The following is a 23,618-nucleotide window of genomic DNA, read 5'->3' as shown; positions in this document are numbered from 1 at the left end:
CAGGGACCCGCCGCAGGATGGAGAATCCCGCTGCTGGCAGGGACTCGCCGCAAGACGGAGAGTCCTGCTGCTGGCAGGGACGCGCTGCAGGACGGAGGATCCTTCTGCTGGCAGGGACACGCCGCAGGACGGAGAATCCCGCTGCTGGCAGGGACCCGCCGCAGGACGGAGAATCCCGCTGCTGGCAGGGATGCGCCGCAGGACGGAGAATCCCGCTGCTGGCAGGGATGCGCCGCAGGACGGAGAATCCTGCTGCTGGCAGGGACCCGCCGCAGGACGGAGAATCCTGCTGCTGGCAGGGATGCGCCGCAGGACGGAGAATCCCGCTGCTGGCAGGGATGCGCCGCAGGACGGAAAATCCTGCTGCTGGCAGGGACCCGCCGCAGGACGGAGAATCCCGCTGCTGGCAGGGATGCGCCGCAGGACGGAGAATCCCGCTGCTGGCAGGGATGCGCCGCAGGACGGAGAATCCCGCTGCTGGCAGGGATGCGCCGCAGGACGGAGAATCCCGCTGCTGGCAGGGATGCGCCGCAGGACGGAAAATCCCGCTGCTGGCAGGGACATGCCGCAGGACGGAGAATCCCGCTGCTGGCAGGGATGCGATGCAGGACGGAGAATCCCGCTGCTGGCAGGGACCCACCGCAGGACGTAGAATCCCGCTGCTGGCAGGGACACGCCGCAGGACGGAGAATCCCGCTGCTGGCAGGGACACGCCGCAGGATGGAGAATCCCGCTGCTGGCAGGGATGCGCTGCAGGACGGAGAATCCCGCTGCTGGCAGGGATACGCTGCAGGACGGAGAATCCCGCTGCTGGCAGGGACACGCCGCAGGACGGAGAATCCCGCTGTTGGCAGGGACGCGCCGCAGGATGGAGAATCCCGCTGCTGGCAGGTGCACGCCGCAGGATGGAGAATCCCGCTGCTGGCAGGGATGCGCCGCAGGACGGAGAATCCCGCTGCTGGCAGGGACATGCCGCAGGATGGAGAATCCCGCTGCTTACAGGGATGCGCTGCAGGACAGAGAATCCCGCGGCTGGCAGGGATGCGCCGCAGGACAGAGATTCCCGCTGCTGGCAGGGATGCGATGCAGGACGGAGAATCCCGCGGCTGGCAGGGATGCGCCGCAGGACGGAGAATCCCGCGGCTGGCAGGGATGCGCCGCAGGACGGAGAATCCCGCTGCTGGCAGGGATGCGATGCAGGACGGAGAATCCCGCGGCTGGCAGGGATGCGCCGCAGGACGGAGAATCCCGCTGCTGGCAGGGACACGCCTCAGGATGGAGAATCCCGCTGCTGGCAGGGATGCGCCGCAGGACGGAGAATCCCGCTGCTGGCAGGGATGCGCCGCAGGACGGAGAATCCCACTGCTGGCAGGGACCCGCCGCAGGACGGAGAATCCCGCTGCTGGCAGGGATGCGCCGCAGGACGGAGAATCAGGCTGCTGGCAGGGACCCGTCGCAGGACGGAGAATCCCGCTGCTGGCAGGGATGCGCTGCAGGACGGAGAATCCCACCCCATACTTGGAGCACTGTGTACAGTTTGGGTCTCCTTATTTCAGAAATTAGGTAATTGCATTAGAAGCAGTTCAGAGGAGGTTGACTCTCAGATTCTGGAATGAGGGGGTTATCCTCTGAGGAAAGGTTTGACAGGTTGGGATTGTATCCATTGCAGTTAAGAAGAATGAGAGATGATCTTATTGAAGCACGCGAGATCCTGAGTGGAATTGACAGAGAGAATGCGGAGAGGATGTTTCCCTTGTGGCAGAGACTAGAAATCGGGGAGACCCGGTTAAAATCTGAAATGTCCGAGCAGCCACTCAGTTCAAGGGCAATAAATTCTGGTCCAGCGACTCCCACATCCCATTAAGAATTTACAAAACTTTCCACAAATCCTCACTCAATTTCACTCCATTATTGTCCAGTTCTGTTCATGGCTCCGCCTGGGGTAACATCTACTCCATATTTTCTTCTTGTGCGGTGAGTTCTAGGTTACTGGTTCATAAGGACAGATGCTTCAAGCAACAGATCAAACATGGATGTAAAAGATTCCCCAGCTCTCTCTTTGTGGACAGTTCTTACTCCGTATTATTTCTCCCAAGCCCTTCATTGTCCCATTATCGCTTTAATTTCACTCCCACTTTGCCCATGTCCAGTGTGTTTAATTCTAACCGGATTGTTTTAAAGTCAGTTTCTCTCTGGAGTGTGTCAATGTCTTGATGATGTCACAATGGTGTCTCAATCCCCTGGCCACATTAACCATTTCATCTCCTGCTGTGTCTCCAGTAGTTGTGTGTTTGGGACCCGGTCTTCAGTCCATTTCATCATGAATTTAGGCTTGTTATTTTTCACATGTAGCAAATCACATCTGCACACCCATACCGGTATCCCCAAAATCATGTCACATATTCTTAACTCTCAGATGCTCTGAAGATCAAAGTGAGTGTCTGTCTTTCTTATCTCCCCTGTTATGGTGCTGATATTTCATGTAGCGGCCGGGCTTTCAAATGTGGATTTCTTATGTTCATGGGCTAAGATGTAAATATTTCCAGGAGAAAGTGATCAACTTATTCATCCTGTCTTCACATTCCAGAATTTCACTGGAACATAGGTGAATACCAGATTGATATATTCCATTCACCCACACCCAAGGTAAAGTATTCCAATCATTTATTGTCCAGGACCATATAATCCCAATATCTTTAAAACAGAAATTAAACATTCTCATCTGATCCCAGGTATTAACATATTCTGTTTGTTCTTTATTGTCGATGTCAGGCTGGGGTTATTGATCTTGGAGCAAAGGAGGTTGAGGGGAGATTTGAGAGAGGTGGACAAGATTATGACAGGTTTAGGTCAGGTGGATAAAGAAAGGCTGTTCCCATTAGCTGATAGAACAAGGATGAGGGGGTATAGGGTTATATGTAGGGTCCCAATCTAGAGGGACAGAATTGAAGAGCAGGGAGATTATGTTTGGAACCAGGGTTAGACTCCACTGGGAGCACTGTCAACATCTGTGATCTCCATTTAGAGAAAGGAAACAGAGGCACTGGAGAAGATGCAACAAAGATTCCCAAGAATAATACCTGAACTGAGAGCATTTACCCTCAGGAAAGGCTGGGGCTGCTTTTCTCCAGAAAAGACTGAAGGGTGACCTGATGGAAGTCTTTAAGATGATGAAGGGGTTCAATAATCCAATAGGGATTTGATGACAAACCGCTTTACCCAGCGAGTGGGGAGAATGTGGAACTCACTACCACAGTGAGTGGTCGAGGTGAACAACATGAATACATTGAAGGGTAAGCTAGATACATACATGAGGGAGAAATGATGTGGAGATGCCGGCGTTGGACTGGGGTGAGCACAGTAAGAAGTTTTTAACCTGGTGTTGTAAAACTTCTTACCGTGAGGGAGAAAGGAATAGAAGGAGATACTGATGGGGGAGATGAAAAGGGGTGGGTGGAGGCTCATGTGGGGCGTAAATACTGACAGGCAAATTGAGCCGACTCGCCTGGCCCTATGCTGTAGACTCAATGGAACAGAGACAAATGTATTTATTTTAGATCTACCTGTAATGAGGGGAAAAACACTATTTACTGTCCAGGATGAAATAAATGTCCTTCATCAGCTTTTGTGGATCATTTCAGTGGAAATGTGCTCTCCCAGGGTCAAAGAGCATCAGCCCACTGGGAGCAAAGTTGTGAGACTGGCCAGTCCAGCAGGAAGGAACCCTCCGACCCTCCCACTTCACCAAGTATCAGAGTGAACAAGGTTCAGTCCTGGATGTGATTAACAGCAGCAACAACAGCAGAAACTGTCATCACTTGTGAACTTGTTGGTGTGTCCACAGGGGGTTGACCTTCTCAACCTCTTGGCACAATGAGAGCAGCTGAGTGGCTTCTCCCCAGTGTGAATGTACTGGGGGATGCGTTAAGATTTTATAGACATTACCACAATCAAAGCATTTAAAAGGTCTCTCATTGGTGTGACTGTGTTGGTCTCGCAGCAAGCTGGATGACTGAGTGAATCCCTTCCCACACTCAGAATCTGTGAAGGGTCTCCCCTCAGTGCGAACCCGCTGGTGTGTCAGCAGCTTGAATGACATTTGGAAAATATTTGCAGAGTGAGAGCAGCTGAACGGCCTCTCCTCAGTGTGGATGGGCCGTTGGACCATTAGGCCTTCAGAGCTTTTAAATCCACTCCCACAATCAGAGCATTTAAAGGGTTTCTTGTTGGTGTGTCTGCCCTGGTGTCTCAGCAGGTTGGATGACTGAGTGAATCATGTTCCACACACAGAGCAGGTGAACAGTCTATCCCCAGTGTGAACTGGCTGGTGTCTCAGCAGGTTGGATAACTGAGTGAATCTCTACCCACATTCAGTCCAGGTGAACGGCCTCATCCCCGTATGACCTCTCTGGTGTCTCCAAAGGGTTGATGAATGACTGAACATCTTCCCACACTCAGAACAGGTAAATAGCCTCTCTCTGGTGTGGACTCGATGGTAGTTTTGCAAGATGGATAATTGAGTGCATCTCTTCCTGCACTCAGAACAGGTAAATGGCTGCTCTTTGGTGTGAACTCAGTGGTAGATTTGCAGGATGGATAACTGAGTGAAACCCTTTCTGCAGTCAGAACAGGTGAATGGTCTCTCGCCAGTATGACTGCGGTAATGAATCTCCAGCGCACATGGGGATCTGAATCCCTTCCCACAGTCCCCATTTTCAGCATGATTGTGGTGTGCTTGTGTCTCTACAGGTTTGACGATCAGTTAAAACCTTGTGCACACACAGAACACAGGTACAGGCTCTACCCTCTGTGAATGGTGCGATAATTTTTGAGACTAGTTAAAGCTCTTTCCAGAAAGTTCACTGGAACACTCTCACTCGGATTTCTGTGTCTCGTTGCTTTTCTAGTTACACAGATGTTCAAAATCTTTTCCCACAGAATAAAAATTATCTTTCCAGATTCACTGGCCAATGATATTCAGGTCCTGATGAAAGAGAGAAACTGTTAAATGTTGATGTGAAGTTTTATTTGAATTTCCCATCTGTAAATCTTCCCCTCGTAATATCCTGTAAAAGGCGTTTACAAAAAGGTGTTAGGGCAGCATGGTGGTTAGCGCAATTGCTTCACAGCTCCAGGGTCCCAGGTTCGATTCCCAGCTTGGATCATTGTCTATGTGGAGTCTGCACGTTCTCCTTGTGTCTGCATGGGTGTCCTCCGGGTGCTCCGGTTTCCTCCCACAGTCCAAAGATGTGCAGGTTAGGTGGATTAGCCATGAACAATTGCCCCTTAGAGTCCCAAAACGTTAGTTGGGGTTACGGAGATAGGGTGGAGGTTTGGCCTTAAGTATGGTGCTCTTTCCAAGGGTTGACGATTGGTTGTCAGGCAGAAGGCAGAGAGTTGGGATAAAAGGTTCTTTTTCGTAATGGCAACCGGTGACGAGTGGTGTCCCGCAGGGTTCAGTGTTGGGGCCACAGCTGCTCTCTTTATATATTAACGATCTAGATGACGGGGCTGGGGGCATTCTGGCTAAGTTTGCCGATGATACAAAGATAGGTGGAGGGGCAGGTAGTATTGAGGAGGTGGAGAGGCTGCAGAAAGATTTAGACAGTTTAGGAGAGTGGTCCAAGAAATGGCTGATGAAATTCAACGTGGGCAAGTGCGAGGTCTTGCACTTTGGAAAAAAGAATAGAGGCATGGACTATTTTCTAAACGGTGACAAAATTCATAATCCTGAAGTGCAAAGGGACTTGGGAGTCCAGTCCAGGATTCTCTAAAGGTAAACTTGCAGGTTGAGTCCGTAATTAAGAAAGCAAATGCAATGTTGTCATTTATCTCAAGAGGCTTGAAATATCAAAGCAGGGATGTACTTCTGAAGCTTTATAAAGCACTAGTTAGGCCCCATTTAGAATACTGTGAGCAATTTTGGGCCCCACACCTCAGGAAGGACATACTGGCACTGGAGCGGGTCCAGCGGAGATTCACACGGATGATCCCAGGAATGGTAGGCCTAACATACGATGAACGTCTGAGGATCCTGGGATTATATTCATTGGAGTTTGGGAGATTGAGGGGAGATCTAATAGAAACTTACAAGATAATGAATGGCTTAGATAGGGTGGACGTAGGGAAGTTGTTTCCGTTAGCAGGGGAGACTAGGACCCGGGGGCACAGCCTTAGAATAAAAGGGAATCACTTTAGAACAGAGATGAGGAGAAATTTCTTCAGCCAGAGAGTGGTGGGTCTGTGGAATGCATTGCCACAGAGGGCGGTGGAGGCCGGGATGTTTAGTGTCTTCAAGACAGAAGTTGATAATTCTTGATTTCTCGAGGAATTAAGGGCTATGGAGAGACGAACGGGTAAATGGAGTTGAAATCAGCCATGATTGAATGGTGGAGTGGACTCGATGGGCTGAATGGCCTTACTTCCGCTCCTATGTCTTATGGCCGATGCCAACTCGATGGGCCGAATGGCCCTCTTCTGCACTGTAAATTCTAAAAAAAGTTCAGAACACACAATTCTCGCTCGTTTCTATGTAGCATTTTTCCTCTCATTCACTCAAAGCTGGAAATCCCCATCCCACACACACTCTCTCCTCTCTGGTCTGAAATCCAAACCCATGTCACCATGTCCACCATTTTTTTCCTTCCCTCTCCCTGGGTTCAGTTCTCCACCTCCTGTCTGCAGACTGAAAATAAAATGAATGAGTTTAGTTGGGGGCCTGCAGTGGGTGTTTTTGAAATTTCCCCGCCCACCTCCCAGGGTTTCCATCCTTCTCAGAGATCAGAATCCTCATTGATTTGAGTCCAAAGTGGTCCTGGGGCGGGCTGGAGGACTGATGCCGTTACGTGGTCCTCCAACCAATCAGAGTGAATGAGGGGCAGGGCCTATTCTGGTTGTTTGTTCTCTTCCCCCAGCTGGACCATTAGGACGGAGGGGCGGATCTGGAGGACTAAAACAGGCGGCTGGTCCTCCAGCCAATCAGAGTGAATTATTTATTCCCGGCCACCATCCTCCATTCGCTGAATAAAGATGGCGATCGTTAACCTGGGCTTGGTACCGGGTGGGAGAAGCTCCGAACCAGGAACTTACCAATTATTACATTGTTTTTGCGGATCCACAAACTGTTTCCAAAGCCTCCCACTCACCTCGCCGCTGTCCCCCGGTTTTTCCGGGACGAAGAGGCCCAATGTGCTTGATCCAAACAATTCAACAACAGCGCTTGCGCACTCGTGTCCCAGCCCAGAAGCAGTGATGCGCATGTTCAAGGGAGAGGGGAAGCTGCGCATGTGCAGGTATGAGCCGAATCCCGGACCTTCCAGCTGAGGTGTTGACCAATGGGAAATGTCGGAGGACCAGAAGGACTCTGGTCCTCGGCCAATCAGAGCGCGGATGTTGTGCAAATGATTTTGCGTCACAGAAACTGAAACCTCCTCCTGTCTCCAACATCTGTGAGTAAAACACTTTCTTTTCTCCCCCTTTCCATTTCTTTTCTCATTCTCACCTATTGGTCACTTGCAGCAACTGAAGGGAAAGGAAGTGAATCCAGGGAGGGTGCAGACTCCGGAAAGCTTGGCCCAGGTCTCTCTCGTTCTTAAAGACATTGACATCCTTTGCTCCCTCAGCGTGACACATTTATTTTTCTGGCTAAAAGGATGGTCTCTTTCCCAATCTTCACATTTAAAGGGCTGGTTTTCCCAGGAGATAGAATAGAACAGAACCATTGAATTCCTACAGTGTAGACGGAGGCAATTTGGCCCATCGAGTCTGCACCGACCCAATGAAAGAGCACCCTACCTAGACCTACCTGCGCCCCCCCCCCCCCCCCCCGCCCTATCTCCCTAAACCCAGAACCATATCTGGGGGACGGTAAATTAATATTGGACGGTGATATGTCCAGTGTTGTTATATCATAGATTATCATAGAATTTACAGTGCAGAAGGAGGCCATTCGGCCCATCGAGTCTGCACCAGCTCTTGGCAAGAGCACCCCACCCAAGGTCAACACCTCCACCCTATCCCCACAACCCAGCAACCCCACCCAACACTAAGGGCAATTTTGGACACTAAGGGCAATTTATCATGGCCAATCCACCTAACCTGCACATCTTTGGACTGTGGGAGGAAACCGGAACACCCGGAGGAAACCCACGCACACGCGAGGAGGATGTGCAGACTCCACACAGACAGTGACCCAAGCCAGAATTGAACCTGGGACCTTGGAGCTGTGAAGCAATTGTGCTATCCACAATGCTACCGTGCTGCCCCTGGTACAAATTAGATGTTTATGGTTGTGTAATAAAATATATTTATTATTTCTAGTCTTCCAGTAATATAGTACTGTAGCTGCGTTATATATTTCCAGTTATAGAGTAATTGAAGCACAGAAGGAGTCTATTGCAGACTTCAAGTCGATGCCAACTCTGTCAAGCAATTCTGTCAGTCTCGAGTGGGTCCAATTCTGCAACCTTGTATCACCCATCCAATTTAATTGGGAAATTATTGATTGTCTTTGCTTGACTACCCTTATAGGCAGCAATTTCAAAGTCGTGATCAATGACAATCCCCTGTATCTCAACCAACTGAAACAATTCTATACATTAATCATTTTAGTCCAGTAATATAGACATATATCTGTCTGGCTAGCCTGCGCAAAGATTTTTGGGTTTCTGTGTCCAGGATAGGAAGCAGGGATCTGTCAATCAACCTGAATCAGCACCCTCAAGAGAACTGGGAGGGTGAATATTAGATACAGGAGAGTGAGAATGGAGGGAGAGTGTGTGGGACGGTGATTTATGATAGAGGAAAGAATCTTCAGCAGAAACTAGAATTGTCTGTTCTAATTTCTATCCTGTACTGACAGTGAATTAATTTTGAAAACTCCTTTTACAGGATATTAGACGAGAATTTCAAAACACAAATATCACCTCCTGACGGTGTCACTCAATTAATCAGGAACGGAATATAATCGCCTTTGAACCTAGAAGGAAAAATATTTGTAAGTTCTGCCTGTCTCAAAAGATTTGTGTGTTTGGAAAAGCACTGAGTCACAGGAACCCAAGTGAGAGTGTTCCAGTGCACTGACTGTGGAAAGAGCTTTAACCAGTTAGACAGCGTGAAAAATCACCGCACCATTCACAGTTGAGAGAGACCGTACCCATGTTTTGTTTGAGACTTCAATTGATTGTCTAACCTGGAGCGATATCAGGGCACCCGAACATGGAGAAACAGTGGAAATGTGGGGATTGCGGGAAGGGATTCAGATCCCCATCTGTGCTGGAAATTCATCGACACAGTCACACTGGTGAGAGACCGGTCGCCTGCTCCAGATGTGGGAAGGGATTTAAATCCCGATCTAACCTGGAAACACATCAACGTGTTCATACTGGGGAGAGGCCGTTCACCTGCTCCACATGTGGGAAAGAATTCAGTACATCTTCCAATCTGCAGACACTTCAGCGAGTTCACACTGGGGAGAGGCCATTCACCTGCTCTCAGTGTGGGCAAGGATTCAGTGTTTCATTCACCCTCCGGGAACACCAGCGAGTTCACACGGGGGAGAGGCCATTCGCCTGTTCAGAGTGTGGGAAGGAATTCACTCAGTCATCCAGCCTGCTGAGACACCATCGACTTCACACTGGAGAGAGACCGTTCATCTGTTCTCAGTGTGGTAAGGGATTCACTGATTCATCTAACCTGCTCACACACCAGCGATTTCACACTGGGGAAAGGCCATTCACCTGCTCTGAGTGTGGGAAGAGTTTCACTCAGCTATCTGACCTGCGGACACACCAGCGAATCCACACTGGGGAGAAGCCTTTTAGCTGCTCCGAATGTGGGAAGCAATTCCTTGATTCATCCCACTTGCTGAGGCACCAGCGAGTTCACACTGGGGAGAGACCATTCACCTGCTCTGAATATGGGAAGGGCTTCACTCAGTTATCCCACCTGCTGTCACACCAGCGGGTTCACAAGTGATGACAGGGGTTGGATTCTGCTGTTCCTGCTGCTGTTAATCACATCCAGGACTGCAACTTGTTCATTCTGATAGTTGGCGACAAGTCAAAAATGTTGGCTCCGTAATTTATTTAACAACCCCTTGAGAGAGCATATGGGTTCTCTGCTTGACAACGCATTCATAAGACGGCACCTCTGACAGTGCAGCATTCCCTCGGTGATGGCACTCATACAATTGGTTTTGATTTTTCTTCTCGGGTCCCCGAACTGGGATTTGAACCCACAACATTCTGACACCAAGGTCAGAGAGCGACCCACTGAGCCGCGGCTGACACTATAGACATACAGAGTTAGGAAGGGAAGGTTACTCTTTAAAACCCCCACCCTTTGCCTCCAGTGCCTAAATCTCATAATAAACATATTCCGTATAAACAATATGTATTTGACTGACAAATGTGATGTGTTCTAAGATTGTTATATTGTACAACTGATTTTAATTTTGATTAAAATGGAGGAATTAAGGGGGAGTAACGTGACCTTCTCTGAATTTTGCTGCTATCAAACCTGAAGTGACCTGATTGGTTCATGATTAAAGGGAGCCTCAGGTTATTTGACTGGGAAGACTGTGTCGACAAGTGGAAAGGCTGCTCTGCTGAAAGTGGTTCGACTTTTGGTTTCCAATGTCCCAGGAAAGTGTTGAGAATATTAGAATTTGAAAATGGAGGGCAGCATGGTGGAGCAGTGGTTAGCGCTGCTGCCTCATGGCGCCGAGGTACCAGGTTCCATCCCGGCTCTGGGTCACTTTCCGTGTGGAGTTTGCACATTTTCCCCGTGTTTGCGTGGGTTTCACCCCCACAGCCCAAAAATGTGCAGGGTAGGTGGACTGAACATGCTACATTGCCCCTTAATTTGAAAAAAATAATTGGGTACTCTAAATTCATGTTTTAAAAAAAAAAGAAAGTATTTTAAAATGGCTTTACTTTAATTGTATATTTAATTTCAAGATAGAATGAAGTTTGGAGTCTAAATGATATCTAATCAGCATGTCTACCTGGATATAAGGCCCACCTATAAGAACTAGGAGCAGGAGTAGGCCACCTGGCCCCTCGAGCCAGCTCTGCTATTCAATGTGATTATGCCTGGAAACTGACACAAAATACATGTTCAATGCCTCAGCCATTTCCTCATTTCCCATTGTTAAATCCCCCTTCTCATCCTCTAAAAGACCAATGTTTACCTTAGCTACTCTTTTTTTTGTTTTATATATTTGTAGAAACGTTGCTGTCTGTTTTTATATTCTGAGCTGGTTTACTCTCCTAATCTATCTTACTTTTCTTTATAGCTTTTTTCATGGATTTCTGTTGTCCGTTAAAGATTTCCCAGTCCGCTAGTTTCCCACTAATATTTACCACTTTGTATGCCTTTTCTTTCAATTTGATACCCTCCTTTATTTCCTTAAATATCCATGGCTGATTTTCCTTTTTCCTACAGCCCTTCGGTTTCACTGGTATATATTTTTTCTGAGCACTGTGAAAAATCTCTTTGAAAGTCCTCCACTGTTCCTCAATTGTCCCACCACAAAGGCTTTGCTCCCAGTCTACCTTAGCCAACTCCTCCCTCATCCCATTGTAGTTTCCTTTGTTTAAGCATAAAACACTGATTTTTGACTTTACCTTCTCATACTCCATCTGTATTTTAAATTCAACCATACTATGATCGCTCCTTCCGAGAGGATCCCTAACAAGAGATCATTAATCAATCCTGTCTCATTACACAGGACCAGATCTAGGATACCTTGCTCTCTCGTAGGTTATATTACATACAGTTCGAGAAAACTAAACATTCGGTGAACTCCTCCTCAAGGCTGCCCCGGCCGACTGGTTTGACCAATCAACATGTAGATTAAAATCTCCCATGATAATTGTCGTCCCATTTTTACATGCATTGGTTATTTCTTTGTTTATTGCCCATCCCACTGTGATGTTATTATTTGGTGGCCTATAGACTACGCCTATCAGTGAACGTTTCTCCTTACTATTCGCCTTACTCCTTACTATGGGCGGCATGGTGGCACAGTGGTTAGCACTATTGCTTCACAGCACCAGCGTCCCAGGTTCAATTCCCGCTTGGGTCACTGTCTGTGCAGAGTCTGCACGTTCTCTCTGTGGTCTGCATAGGTTTCCTCCGGATGCTCCTGTTTCCTCCCACAAGTTCCAAAAGACGTGCTGTTGGGTGAATTGGACATTCTGAATTCTCCCTCTGTGTACCCGAACAGGCGCCAGTGTGCGGCGACTAGGGAATTTTCACAGTAACTTTGTTGCGGTGTTACTGTAAGCCTACTTGTGACAATAATAAAGATTATTATTTTCTAATTTCTATCCAAATGGATTCAACCTTTTTCTCTATATCATCTCTCTCTGCCACCCTGATGCCATCCTTACATATCAGAGCTACACCTTACCTTCCTGTCTCTCCTTCCAATAGTCTGATACACCTGGATATTTAACTCCCAGTCATGAGCATTTTGCAACCGTGTCTCTGTAATGGCCACTAAATCATATTCATTTGCGATGATTTGTGCCGTCAACACATTTGTCTTGTTTTGAATGCTAGTTATAATACCTTATTTTTGAGGCACCTTCCATTAATAACAATTGAGTTCTTCCCATGTGCTAACCTGCTGCTTTGCTTTACATTAACCATTTACTTCCCGTTTCTCTACCCGCCCCACTTGCTAGTTTAAAGTCCTTGTGACCTCCTTATTTATCTTTTCCATGTGGACACTGGTCCCAGACCGGTTCTGGTGGAGACCGTCCCAATGGTACAGATACCTCCTGTCCCAATACTGATGCCAGTGCCCCATGAAATGAAACCGCTCTTTCCCGAACCACTCCTTCAGCCACGTGTTTACTTCCCTAATTTTCTAATCCCTATGCCAATTTGCACATGGCTCAGATAGTGATCCAGGGATTATGACCCTTGAGGACTTGTTTTAATTTAGTTCCTAGTGCCTGATATTCCCCCAACAGGTCCTCTTTCCCAGTCTTGCCTATGTTGTTTGTCCCAACGTGGACCACAACAACTGGATCCACCCCCTCCTTCTCCAATATCCTTTCAAGCTGGTTATTGATGTCCCTCACCCTAGCACCGGTCAGGCAACATACCATGTGGGGCTCTCAATCCTGCTTTCAAAGGATGCTTTCTATCCCGTAATTATAGAATTCCCTACAACTACCACTTGTCTTCATGCTGCCCCTACTTGAATGGTATGTGTTTTGTAACTCCATAATTAATCTATTCTGTCACTCCCTTTACTATGCTTAAGTAACTAGACAGGCGGCATGGTGGTACAGTGGTTAGCACTGCTGCCTCATGGTCTGAAGACCCGGGACCAATTCTGACCCCGGGTCACTGCCTGTGTGGAGTTTGCACATTCTCCCCGTGTCTGCGTGGGTTTCATCCCCACAACCCAAAGATGTGAAGGTTAGGTGGATTGGCCATGCTAAATTGCCCCTTAATTGGACAAAAATAATCAGGTACTCTAAATTTAAAAAAACAACTAACCAGTGAACCCTTGATTTCTGCTTAATACACAGAGTGAGTGTGTCTGAGAAGTATCCAATTGAAAAAACATTTCCATAATTTTCATTGCTACAGCGAGATATATTGTTTTGACAGTGACAGCTAGGTTGTGGAATTAAGTGGATAGATCTTCCATCGACCTGGCACAGACATGATAGCCAAGTAACTTCCATCTATGCTGCCTCATTCTATAATACAGTGAATTATTTTTATTTTTGTTTTGTCACAGGGTGTGGGAATCTCTAGCCAGGCCAGTTTTTAAAATTGTCAATCCCTAATTGCCCTTGAGAAGATGCTGTCAAGCTACCTTCTTGAACCACTGCAGTGTATGTGGTGAAGGTACAATCACAGACTGTTAGGATGGGAGTGCCAGGATTTTGACCCAGCGACAGGGAAGGAACTTGGTGTGTGGCTTGGAGTTAAATTGCAAGTCCAATGTGTTTCCCGCCCTTGTCCTTCTACCTGAGGAAGGAGCAGTGCTCCAAAAGCTAGTGATTTGAAACAAACGTGTTTAACCTGGTGTTGTGAGACTTCTTACTGTGCTCACCCCAGTCCAACACCGGCATCTCCACATCTTGTCCTTCTAGGTAGTGGAGGTGGTGACTTTGGGAGGTGCTTTGAAAAAATATTCAGTATCAAGGAATAAGGAGAGGAACCAGTTATTCTGATATTGAATGCAGTGAGACTTTACTTTACGTTGGAGGGGAGCCGAGGGAAACCTTTAAAAGCTCAATGTACTCTCTTAGGAGAGCAGCCATTTAAATCACATTGGTAAATAGAAGATAGCAGAATTATTTCAATTAGGTAACATTTTCTACTCCCGATTCGGGGTTTCAATGGTGTTGTTATTACCCAGCATCCCTGGCGTATGTGAATGTGCCCTATTCAGCCCACTGGAGCCCTGTGCGCAGGCGCAGTGCGAGGCTTTATCGAGCATGCGCAGTGTCACTTTGCTCGGAACCCTGCGGATGCAGTAGATAGATTTTTCGGTAGGTGAGAGTCAGTGTGGCGGAGGGAGGAATGGAGACGAGTCCGGGTGAGGAGGGAGCAGAGGCTTTATAAAATACTCGCTCAGGCTGCAAGACCCGGAAGAAGCCTGCAGATCCCGTACTTTCTACTCCAGGGCTTTGTTCCCGGGAACAGGCCCGAGTTAGCGCACGCCATCTTGTTTCGGTGGGCAGCAATGCGCACGCGCGGCTTTGCGGGACGAGTGGGCGGGGCTTCAGGGGGCCAGCGACCCGGATGATGACAACCCTCAAAACGAAACAGCTGGAAAGAGCCAGCTGGAGAACATTCCACTGCCCAGATTGGCCTTTCACTGCCTTTATTGGTTGGCCTTTGGCTTCCCGGATTGGTTGCCCAGAAGGTTCAAACTAAAGCAAAATACTGCAGATGTTGGTAATAGGACATAGAACATACAATGCAGAAGGAGGCCATTCGGCCCATCGAGTCTGCACTGACCCACTTAAGCCCTCACTTCCACCCTGTCCCCGTACCCCAATGACCCCTCCTAACCTTTTTTAGTCACTCAGGGCAACTTATCATTGCAAATCCACCTAACCTGAATGTCTTTGGACGGTCAGAGGAAACCGGAGGAAACCCATGCAGACACGGGGAGAACGTGCAGACTCCGCACAGTGACCCAGCAGGGAATCGAACCTGGGACCCTGGCGCTGTGAAGCCACAGTGCTATCCACTTGTGCTACTGTGCTGCCCTAATGTGAAATAAAAACACAAAATGCTGGATAAACTCAGCAGGGCTGGCATCATCTGTGGAGAGAAACAGTTAATGTTTTGGATCTAAATAATAGCCACAGGGAATGGGGTACAAAGATTGGGGAAAGTAGATTGTGAGCACGCAGGGGCAGTTGGAGTGAGTGGGGGAGCACTTCTGAAGAGAGGAACCTCTGAGTGAGAAGGGGAGGGGGTTTGAAGGGCTTCTGAGTGAGTGGGGAGGAAGTTTGATGAGAGGGACTTCTGACTGTGCAGGTAGTTAGGGTTAGGGAGGTAGGCTTCAGGGGAGTGGAGCTGGACAGAGGTTTAGTGTTTATATGTTGGGGACCAGCATGGAGTGTCTGGGAACAGCATGAGGTCCGATGGAGCTGTGTGCACACTGTTGGCAGGTAGAATAGGCAGAGTGTAAGTCAAATATTTATATCTGGAATGTTACAAGAGTATATTTTTGTTTTTGGACAACTCTTTGGCCTCCTCCACCATGTAAATGGTATCCACTTGGCACCCCTAAAACGCTCATGGCTCCAGTTTCCACAATCCTTCCACAGTCCAGTCTCAAGAGATTTTTCCCATTTCCCCCTGACAAAGGTTTCGTCATTAAGACCTCCCACCATCTACCCCACCTCGCAAGGCAGTGGCAGGCATTCAAGCAGTAAAGAAGGCAAATGGTATGTTGGTCTTCATAGCGAGAGGATTCGAGTGTAGGAATAGAGATGTTTTACTGCAGTTGTATAGGGCACTGGTGAGCCCACACCTGGAGTATTGTGTGCAGTTTTGGTTTCCTTATCTGAGGAAGGATGTTCTTGCTATGGAGGGAGAGCAGCGGAGGTTTACCAGGCCGATTCCTGGGATGGCGGGATTTTCATATGAGTAGAGAATAAGTCAGTTAGGATTATATTAATTGGAGTTTAGAAGAGTGAGAGGGGATCTCATAGAAACTTAGAAAATTCTAACAGGATTAGACAGGATAGATTCAGAATGTTCCGGATGGTGGGGGAGACCGAAGTAGGGTTCATAATTTGAGGATAAGGGGTAAACCTTTTAGGACTGAGATGAGAAATGTCTTCACCCAGGCAGTGGTGAATCTGTGGAATTCACTACAACAGAAAATAGTTGAGGCCAAAACGTTGTGAAATGTTGAAAAAAGAATGAGATAGAGCTCTTGGGGCTGAAGGGATATGGGTGGGGTGTGGGGGCGGGGGGGGGGGGGGGTGGGGGAGGTGGGATCAGGGTATTGAACTTGATGATCAGCCATGATCATAATGAAGGGTGGAGCAGGTTCGAAGGGCCGAATGGCCTCCTCCTGCTTCTATTTTCTATGTTTCTCCATTGGAGTTGGTCACTCCAGGTGCTGGATAAACAGGTATTAGTGTGAATACGCACACAAGCAGCAGAGTTTGGTGTGACCTTATGTGGAGTTGAATCTGAGAGGCTGGCAAGGGGAACATTAGAGTAGTTAAGGTTTGAGGTGACAAAGGAATGAATGAATTTCAGCAGCTGATGGGATGAGGCAGCAGCAAATCGGGACAATGTTACTGAGGTGGAAATAGACAATGTTCGTGCTGTGTAGTCAGAAACTCAGTTTGGGATGAAATTTGACAACTAGATTATGAACAGACTGGTTCAGCCTCAGAGTTGCAATCGAGAGAATAGCTAGGGAGTGGGGTTTGTAACAGAAACTGAAGATGATTGCTTTCCTCTTTCCAATGTTTAAATGGAGGGCATTTCTGCTTATCCAGTACTGAGTCAGACAATTCGGGGAGTTTTTTGACTTGGAGGGACACTTGTAGATGATAGCATTCACATAACCTCCAGGTGAAGGGTTTTGGATGTAACATGAAAGCTCTGGTCGAGTTTAAGATATATAAAATCCACTCCCTCAAGTCTTCCCCCTCCCTGGGGCAGCACGGTGGCGCAGTGGTTAGCATTGCTGCCTCACGGCACTGAGGTCCCAGATTCAATCCCAGCTCTGGGTCACTGTCCATGTGGAGTTTGCACGTTCTCCCCGTGTTTGTGTGGGTTTCGCCCCCACCAGCCAAAAATGTGCAGGGTAGGTGGATTGGCCATGCTAAATTGCCCCTTAATTGGAAAAAATGAATTGGGTACTCTAAATTTATATTTTAAAAATGTCTTCCACCTCCCTCTCTCCCCCCCCCCCCCAGAGTCTTCTCTCGGCCCAGACCAGGTGGCAGCTTCCCTTCCCTGAGGACATTAGTGAACCAGTTGTGTTTTTATAACAATCCACCAGTTTTCGTGGTCACTTTTCCTAGTGCCGGCCCCACAAATGACCAGATTCATTCAGCTCAGTTTCACAACCTGCCTTTCTGTTTTTGTGGGTTCTCTCTCACTCCCTTTTTTTCTGTTTTAAATCAATTTGACAGGGTGTTTGAAGGGGAGGATTTGCAGTCGGGAAACTTGAACCTCACATCAGGATCTGACAGAGTCGCCCAATTCATCGTAAAGTCAGTATCATCAGATTTTGAACATGGAAGGAAAAAGCACCGTTAACAATGGGGAGAAACCGTACACGTGCTCGGAGTGTGGACAGGGCTACAGGCGATTTTCTGGCCTGTTGAAACACAAGCACATTCACACTGGAGAGAGGCCATATAAATGTGGGGATTGTGGGAAGGTATTCAGATACCCATCTGAACTGCAAGCTCATCAGCGCAATCACACTGGGGAGAGGCAGTTCAACTGTCCCGTGTGTGGGCAGGGATTCACTCAGTCATCCACTCTGGTGACACATCAGCGAATTCACACCGGGGAGAGGCCATTTATCTGCTCTGAGTGTGGAAAGCGATTCACTCATTCATACAACCTGCTGAACCACCAGAGAGTTCACAGCGGGGAGAGGCCGTTCCTCTGCTCTGACTGTGGGATGGGATTCACTCATTCATCCAACCTGCTGACACACCAGCGGGTTCACACTGGGGAGAAGCCGTTCACCTGCTCCGAGTGTGCAAAAAGATTCACTCGTTTATCCAACCTGCGGAAACACCAACGCAGTCACACTGCGGAGAAGCCATTCACCTGTTCCGAGTGTGGGGAAGGAGTCACTCATTTATCCAAACTGCGGAAACACCAGCGCAGTCACACTGATAACCTGTTTGAACGCTCACCTCCAGGGAGTGCTGTAGAGGTTTGGGAGAACTGATATCCCATCCACGTGTTCACACTGACAAGCGACCGTTCAGGTGCTCTCATACGGGACTGGGTTCAGGCGATCACCTCAACTCACTACACACCAATGTGCTGATGCTGGAGCGAGGCTGTTCACCTCCTCAGTGTGTGGGAAGGGATTGATTGTTTGTCCAGCCTGTTAATACATCAGCAAGTTCACATGTAATTACTGTGATTGGATTCTGCAGTGGATAACATCCAGGATGCAATTGTGTTCATTGGGTCTGTTCCTGCTGATGCTAATATACTCCTGCTCAATTAGGGGTTAATATTCTGGATAAAGGATAAATAAATCAGCTTTATGTTAAATGTAGTGTGACATGTCTTTTTAATGTCTCCAACATAAGTTTGAAGTGCTGTCCCTCTCCTGTCTCCTCCATCTTCACCCCCAGGTGTGAGGAGCTTGTGCTGCTTCTTTGTCACTGAGACAATCGATCAGCTGCCTCCCTCCCACTAACCCACCGGCTCAAACTATCTCGAAACTTCATCCTTCCCTGAGCCTTGACCTCCCACCTTTCTTTAGTTTTTCTCCTATCTCTCCTCTTGCCCTCTGAGCTCACCTTGTCCACGAGACCCACCTCCTGCTCCCTTGACCGTATCCTCACTAAGTTACTGAGCAGACATGTTCCCCATGTGAGCTGATTGTTTTCACTGTTCCCTCACTTCCTATCTCACTCTGCAAACTGCTAACATCACCCTCTCCATGAAGAACCAGCCCTTGATCCCACCCTCTGTGCAAACTGCCTCCCCATCTTCAACCTCCCTTTCCTCTCCAAAATCATTAAATGTCTTGGAAATTGGAGTCCGAGAGAAAGCGTGCATCAAAAAACAACAGCAAAAGTTTCCACAAACTTAGAAAAGAGAAAAGAGCAACTGGATTGAGCAAGTAAGACAGAGCATTCACTAAGTCACCCGACCTGCTGATCCACCAGCGAGTTCACACTGGGGCGAGACCATTTACCTGCTGAGTGTGGGAAGGGATTCACTACTGCAATCCAATTGATGAGACACCAGCGAGTTCACACCAAGGAGAGGCCATTAACCTGCTCTGAGTGTGGGAAGGGATTCGCTCATTTACCCAACCCGTTGAGACACAATGTCACCCAAACCAATGAGAGACCCTTTAAATGCTCTGACTGTGGGAATGGGTTTGAAAGCTCTTCGGTACTGGTGGAACATCAGTGCACTCACACCAGGAAGTAGCCCTGTGGGAAGGGTTTGTGGGAAGGGATTCACTCGGTCATCCGATCTATTGAAACACCAGTGAATTTTGAGGATACGGGGTGAACCACTGAGGACTGAGATTAGGAGAAAGTTCTTCACACCAGCGAATTCACAAATGATGACAGGGGTTGGACTCTGCTGTTATTGCTGCTGTTAATCACATCCAGGACTGAACCATGTTCATTCTGACACTTGGTGAAGTGGGAGGGTTGGAGGGTTTCTCTCTGCTGGACTGGCCGGTCTCACAACTTTGCTTCCAGTGGGCTGATGCTCTTTGAGACTGAGAGTATTAGGTAACCAAAGGTAGTTTTAAGGGATTTATTTTTGTATGGATAAACATTAGAAAAAAGTTATAGTTTTGTGCCTCGAAGGGAGCTGTAGTTAGATGTTAAAGGCTGTCTGCGTAGGGGTTAGCTTCATCCTGAGATACTGTTGTGTTTAGATAGCTCCACATAAAGGAAATATAATTGATTAACAACTAGAGAGGCCCTGTAAAGTAGCAAACAGCTTTCTTTTGTTCTTTAGTTTATAGCTGAAAGCTAGCAGTAGTTGCAGGCAGTTGGAATCAGATCACAGAGCAGTGAACAGCTCCCAACTCTGCTCGGAGAAGCTGGAGAGAGAAACCAACTCTCTCAGCTTTGCTATAAGAAAAGCTGTACATTGGAGTAATGTGCAGGAAAGAAGATTCAGAGGAAACTCAGGGATAGCTGGGTCTGAAAACCTGGAATGAGAACAGGATTCTGTTCAAGAATCAGACAAAGCTGAGAAGGAATTGGTTAGTGAAAATACAAGACAAACGTTTCCTAAAAATAATCCTCACTGTCAAAATGTGTTAATACCGTCTATGAACAAATTGCAAAGTATTGGTTGGATATCAGAATTTGAGTAACAGTGAAAGTCAATGAAAGCAGTGAAATCATAAATGGGTTGATCCAAAATCCTGGCCCGGATGTACTGCTAAAAATAGAGTCAAAAGGCCCCTTTGGAAAAGTTGGACTGGATTTTGGAATGTGGATCACTAAGTAAAGGTATTCTTATAAGGGAATATTTTTTAAAGTATTTTGGGAGTGGAGTTTGGAAACTCTTATATGACAGTCTTCTGGGGGGATTCTCAGGAGAAATCCAGAAACACTAACTTTGTGCAATGAGATCCTTGGGGCTTCAAATGTATTTTGTCATCCATGTGAGTCTGAAAACTTGTGTGTATTGGTGAAGCGGAAGGAGGTGTAAAGGAGGATTGTATTATAATCCATTTTTATGTTTAATTTTTTTCTTATTGATAAACTAATCAGTAGCCCCGTGATTCTGATTTAAAAAAGTTAAAGTCTTTTGAGCCAGGGTTCCATTATGAATCTTCCTGTTCCGTTATAACGTCAACTGGGATCGGAACAGGAGTGAAAATTTCTACTGAAATGGAAACATGGAAAATAGGAGCAGGGGGAGGCCATTCGGCCCATCAAGCATTCTCTCCCATTCATTCTGATCATGGCTGATCACCCAACTCAGTAACCTGTTCCCGCTCCCCCCGTGTCCTTTGATCCTTTAACCCCAAGATTTCTATCTAACTCCTTCTTGAAAACATACAATGCTTTGGCCATAACTGCTTCCTGTGGTAGCAAATTCCACAGACTCACCGCTCCCTGGGTGAAGAACTTTCTCCTAATCTCAGTCCTCAGTGGTTTACTCCGTATCCTCCTGGACACTAAATAGTGTTTTTCCCCAACTACAGACAGATCGAAAATGAATTCAGAAAGAACTGGAAAAACGCAGCAGGTCTGGCAGCATCTGTGGGGCGAGAAACAGTTGACGTTTCACGTCCAATGTAACTCTACTTCAGAACTAAAGAGAGGGAGAAATGTGATGGGTTTGATGCTGGTGAGAAAGGGGGAGGGTCAGGTAGAACAAGAGAGAAAGTCAGGGATTGGTTAGAGGGTGGGTGAGATTAAAAGACAAAAATGTCATGTTACAAAAGGCAAAGGGAGAGGTACTGGTTGCAGTAAAGAAACAGCATTGGGGCGGCATGATGACACAGTGGCTAGCTCTGCTGCCCACGGCGCTGAGGTCCCAGGTTCGATCCCGGCCCCGGGTCACTGTCTGTGTGGAGTTTGCACATTCGCCCCATGTCTGTGGGTTTCAGCTCCACAACCTAAAGATATGCAGGTAGATGGATTGGCCACGCTAAATTGCCCCTTAATTGGAAAAAAATAATTGGAGACTCTAAAGAAATTTAAAAAAAGAACTATAGCATTGGTCCAGAGTAAGTGTTAATGGCAGAATAAAGGACAGCTCTGTCTGGAAGTAACAAAACATGTAAACAAGATGCAGACTGTCACTCGGTAAAAAAACAAATCAAAATGGAGGAGAGAGTTCAGGGTCTTAAGTTGTTGAACTCAATGTTGAGTCCAGAAGGCTGTAAAGTGCCTCATGGGAAGACGAGGGGCTGTTGGTCCAGCTTGTGTTGGGCTTCTCCAGAACATTGCAGCAGGCCGAGGACAGAAATGTGAGCCTGAGAGCAAGGCGGTGAATTCTAATGGCAGCAAGCGGAAGGTCAGGGTCATGCTTGAGGACTGAGCGGAGGTGTTCCACAAAGAGAGCAGGGAACAGGCTCCAGATGAATTAAAGAGAAACAATTTGGGTCCAGAACATTGTGAACATCCTTTTACTCTGGTTGTCTTTGATCCTCAAGTCATTTTCTGTTTTTTTTAACCATGTTATGCTTCATTAATAAACATTTATCATTACAACATTTGATTTTTCATGATTAGATTGATGTCGTTCAGGGAAAGTGGGTGAGAGGGGTTGACAGGCTCTTTAACAGAAAGTGAGTCCCTCTGAGGTAATTGGCAAAGGAGCCAGAGGGGGGGGGGATGAGATTTTATTTTATTTATTGACACAGCGAGTTGTTCTGACCTGTCTGAAAGCAGATTCAGTTGTATCTTTCCAAATGGTAAATACTTGTAAGGGTTCTGGGGAAAGAGCAGAGTATTTGGAGGAATGGGAGAGTCCTCTCAAAGAGATAGCGGGGACCCGGTGGGCTGAATGGTCTCCTCCCGCAAGCTGTGAATCTGAGCCTCCTGCTTTTGTGCAGGTTAAAAGGGACAGATTTCATTGCAGCCTCTTCCCTGTATATGTATTTACAGAGACAGGTTTCTCTTTAGCTCTGAGTGACCGATATAACAATTGGTTGGAGGCCCATTTCCCAGTCAGTCCTCCAGCACTTTCCTGTCTCTCTATTAGTGCGACGTCCATGGCATTTTCCCAACTGCGCACAGGCCCCGTTATTCTCAGCTAAATTCAGCCTCAGCTCTATTGCCTGACTGTCATTGACATGAGCAATAGAGACAGAAAGGTGCCCGAGGCTCAAATGGGAAGTCAGAACTTGTGGCTCTAAACCAACACTTAAACATTTGTCAGTCAAATCCACGTTATTTATATTGGGGTGTTTATTATTAGATTTAGGCACTGGAGACAATGGGTGGGGGGTTTTAAAGGGTAACTTTCCATTTCTAACTTTGTATTGTCTCGAGTGTCAGCCGTGGTTCAGTGGGCAGCTCTCTCACCTCTGAGTCAGAAGGTTGTGGATTCAAAACCCAGTCCAAGGACTTGAGGACAAAAATCACATCCAACATTCCTCGTCCCAGCACTGAGGGAGTGCTGCACTGTCAGAACAGCCTTCTTTCAAATAAGATGTGAAACTGAGGTCCTGTCTGCCCCTCTCAGGTAGGTGTAAAAGTTCCCACAGCCACTATTTTGAAGAAGAACAGGGGTGTTATCCCCGGTGTCCTGGTCAATATTTGTCCCTCAATCAACATCACTAAAAACAGATCATCTGCTCATTATCACATTGCTGTGTGTGGGATCTTGCTGTGTGTAAATTGGCTGCTACTTTTCCTACATTGTAACAGTGACTACACTTCAAAAATACTTCATTGGCTGTAAAG

The 23,618-nt window shown here is 47.3% G+C and overlaps 1 protein-coding gene across 1 annotated transcript in view; it reads left to right on the top strand.

Moving 5' to 3' along the window:
* The window catches only part of LOC140419977 (uncharacterized), a 35,090-nt gene extending 16,328 nt beyond the window's left edge, over positions 1 to 18,762 (top strand). The window contains exons 3-4 of the mRNA XM_072504013.1: positions 9,327 to 9,971; positions 17,770 to 18,762. Of these exons, the coding sequence (XP_072360114.1) occupies positions 9,327 to 9,971; positions 17,770 to 18,427 (1,303 nt within the window). The 3' untranslated portion in view covers positions 18,428 to 18,762. The remainder of the gene's footprint in view (positions 1 to 9,326; positions 9,972 to 17,769) is intronic.
* The last annotated feature ends 4,856 nt before the right edge of the window (positions 18,763 to 23,618 follow it).

The sequence above is a fragment of the Scyliorhinus torazame genome, chromosome 5 (genome assembly GCF_047496885.1).
Source record: "Scyliorhinus torazame isolate Kashiwa2021f chromosome 5, sScyTor2.1, whole genome shotgun sequence".
Lineage (NCBI taxonomy): Eukaryota > Metazoa > Chordata > Chondrichthyes > Carcharhiniformes > Scyliorhinidae > Scyliorhinus > Scyliorhinus torazame.
The sequence above is the reverse complement of the archived record's forward strand: the minus strand, read 5'-3'. Positions and strand labels throughout refer to the sequence as shown.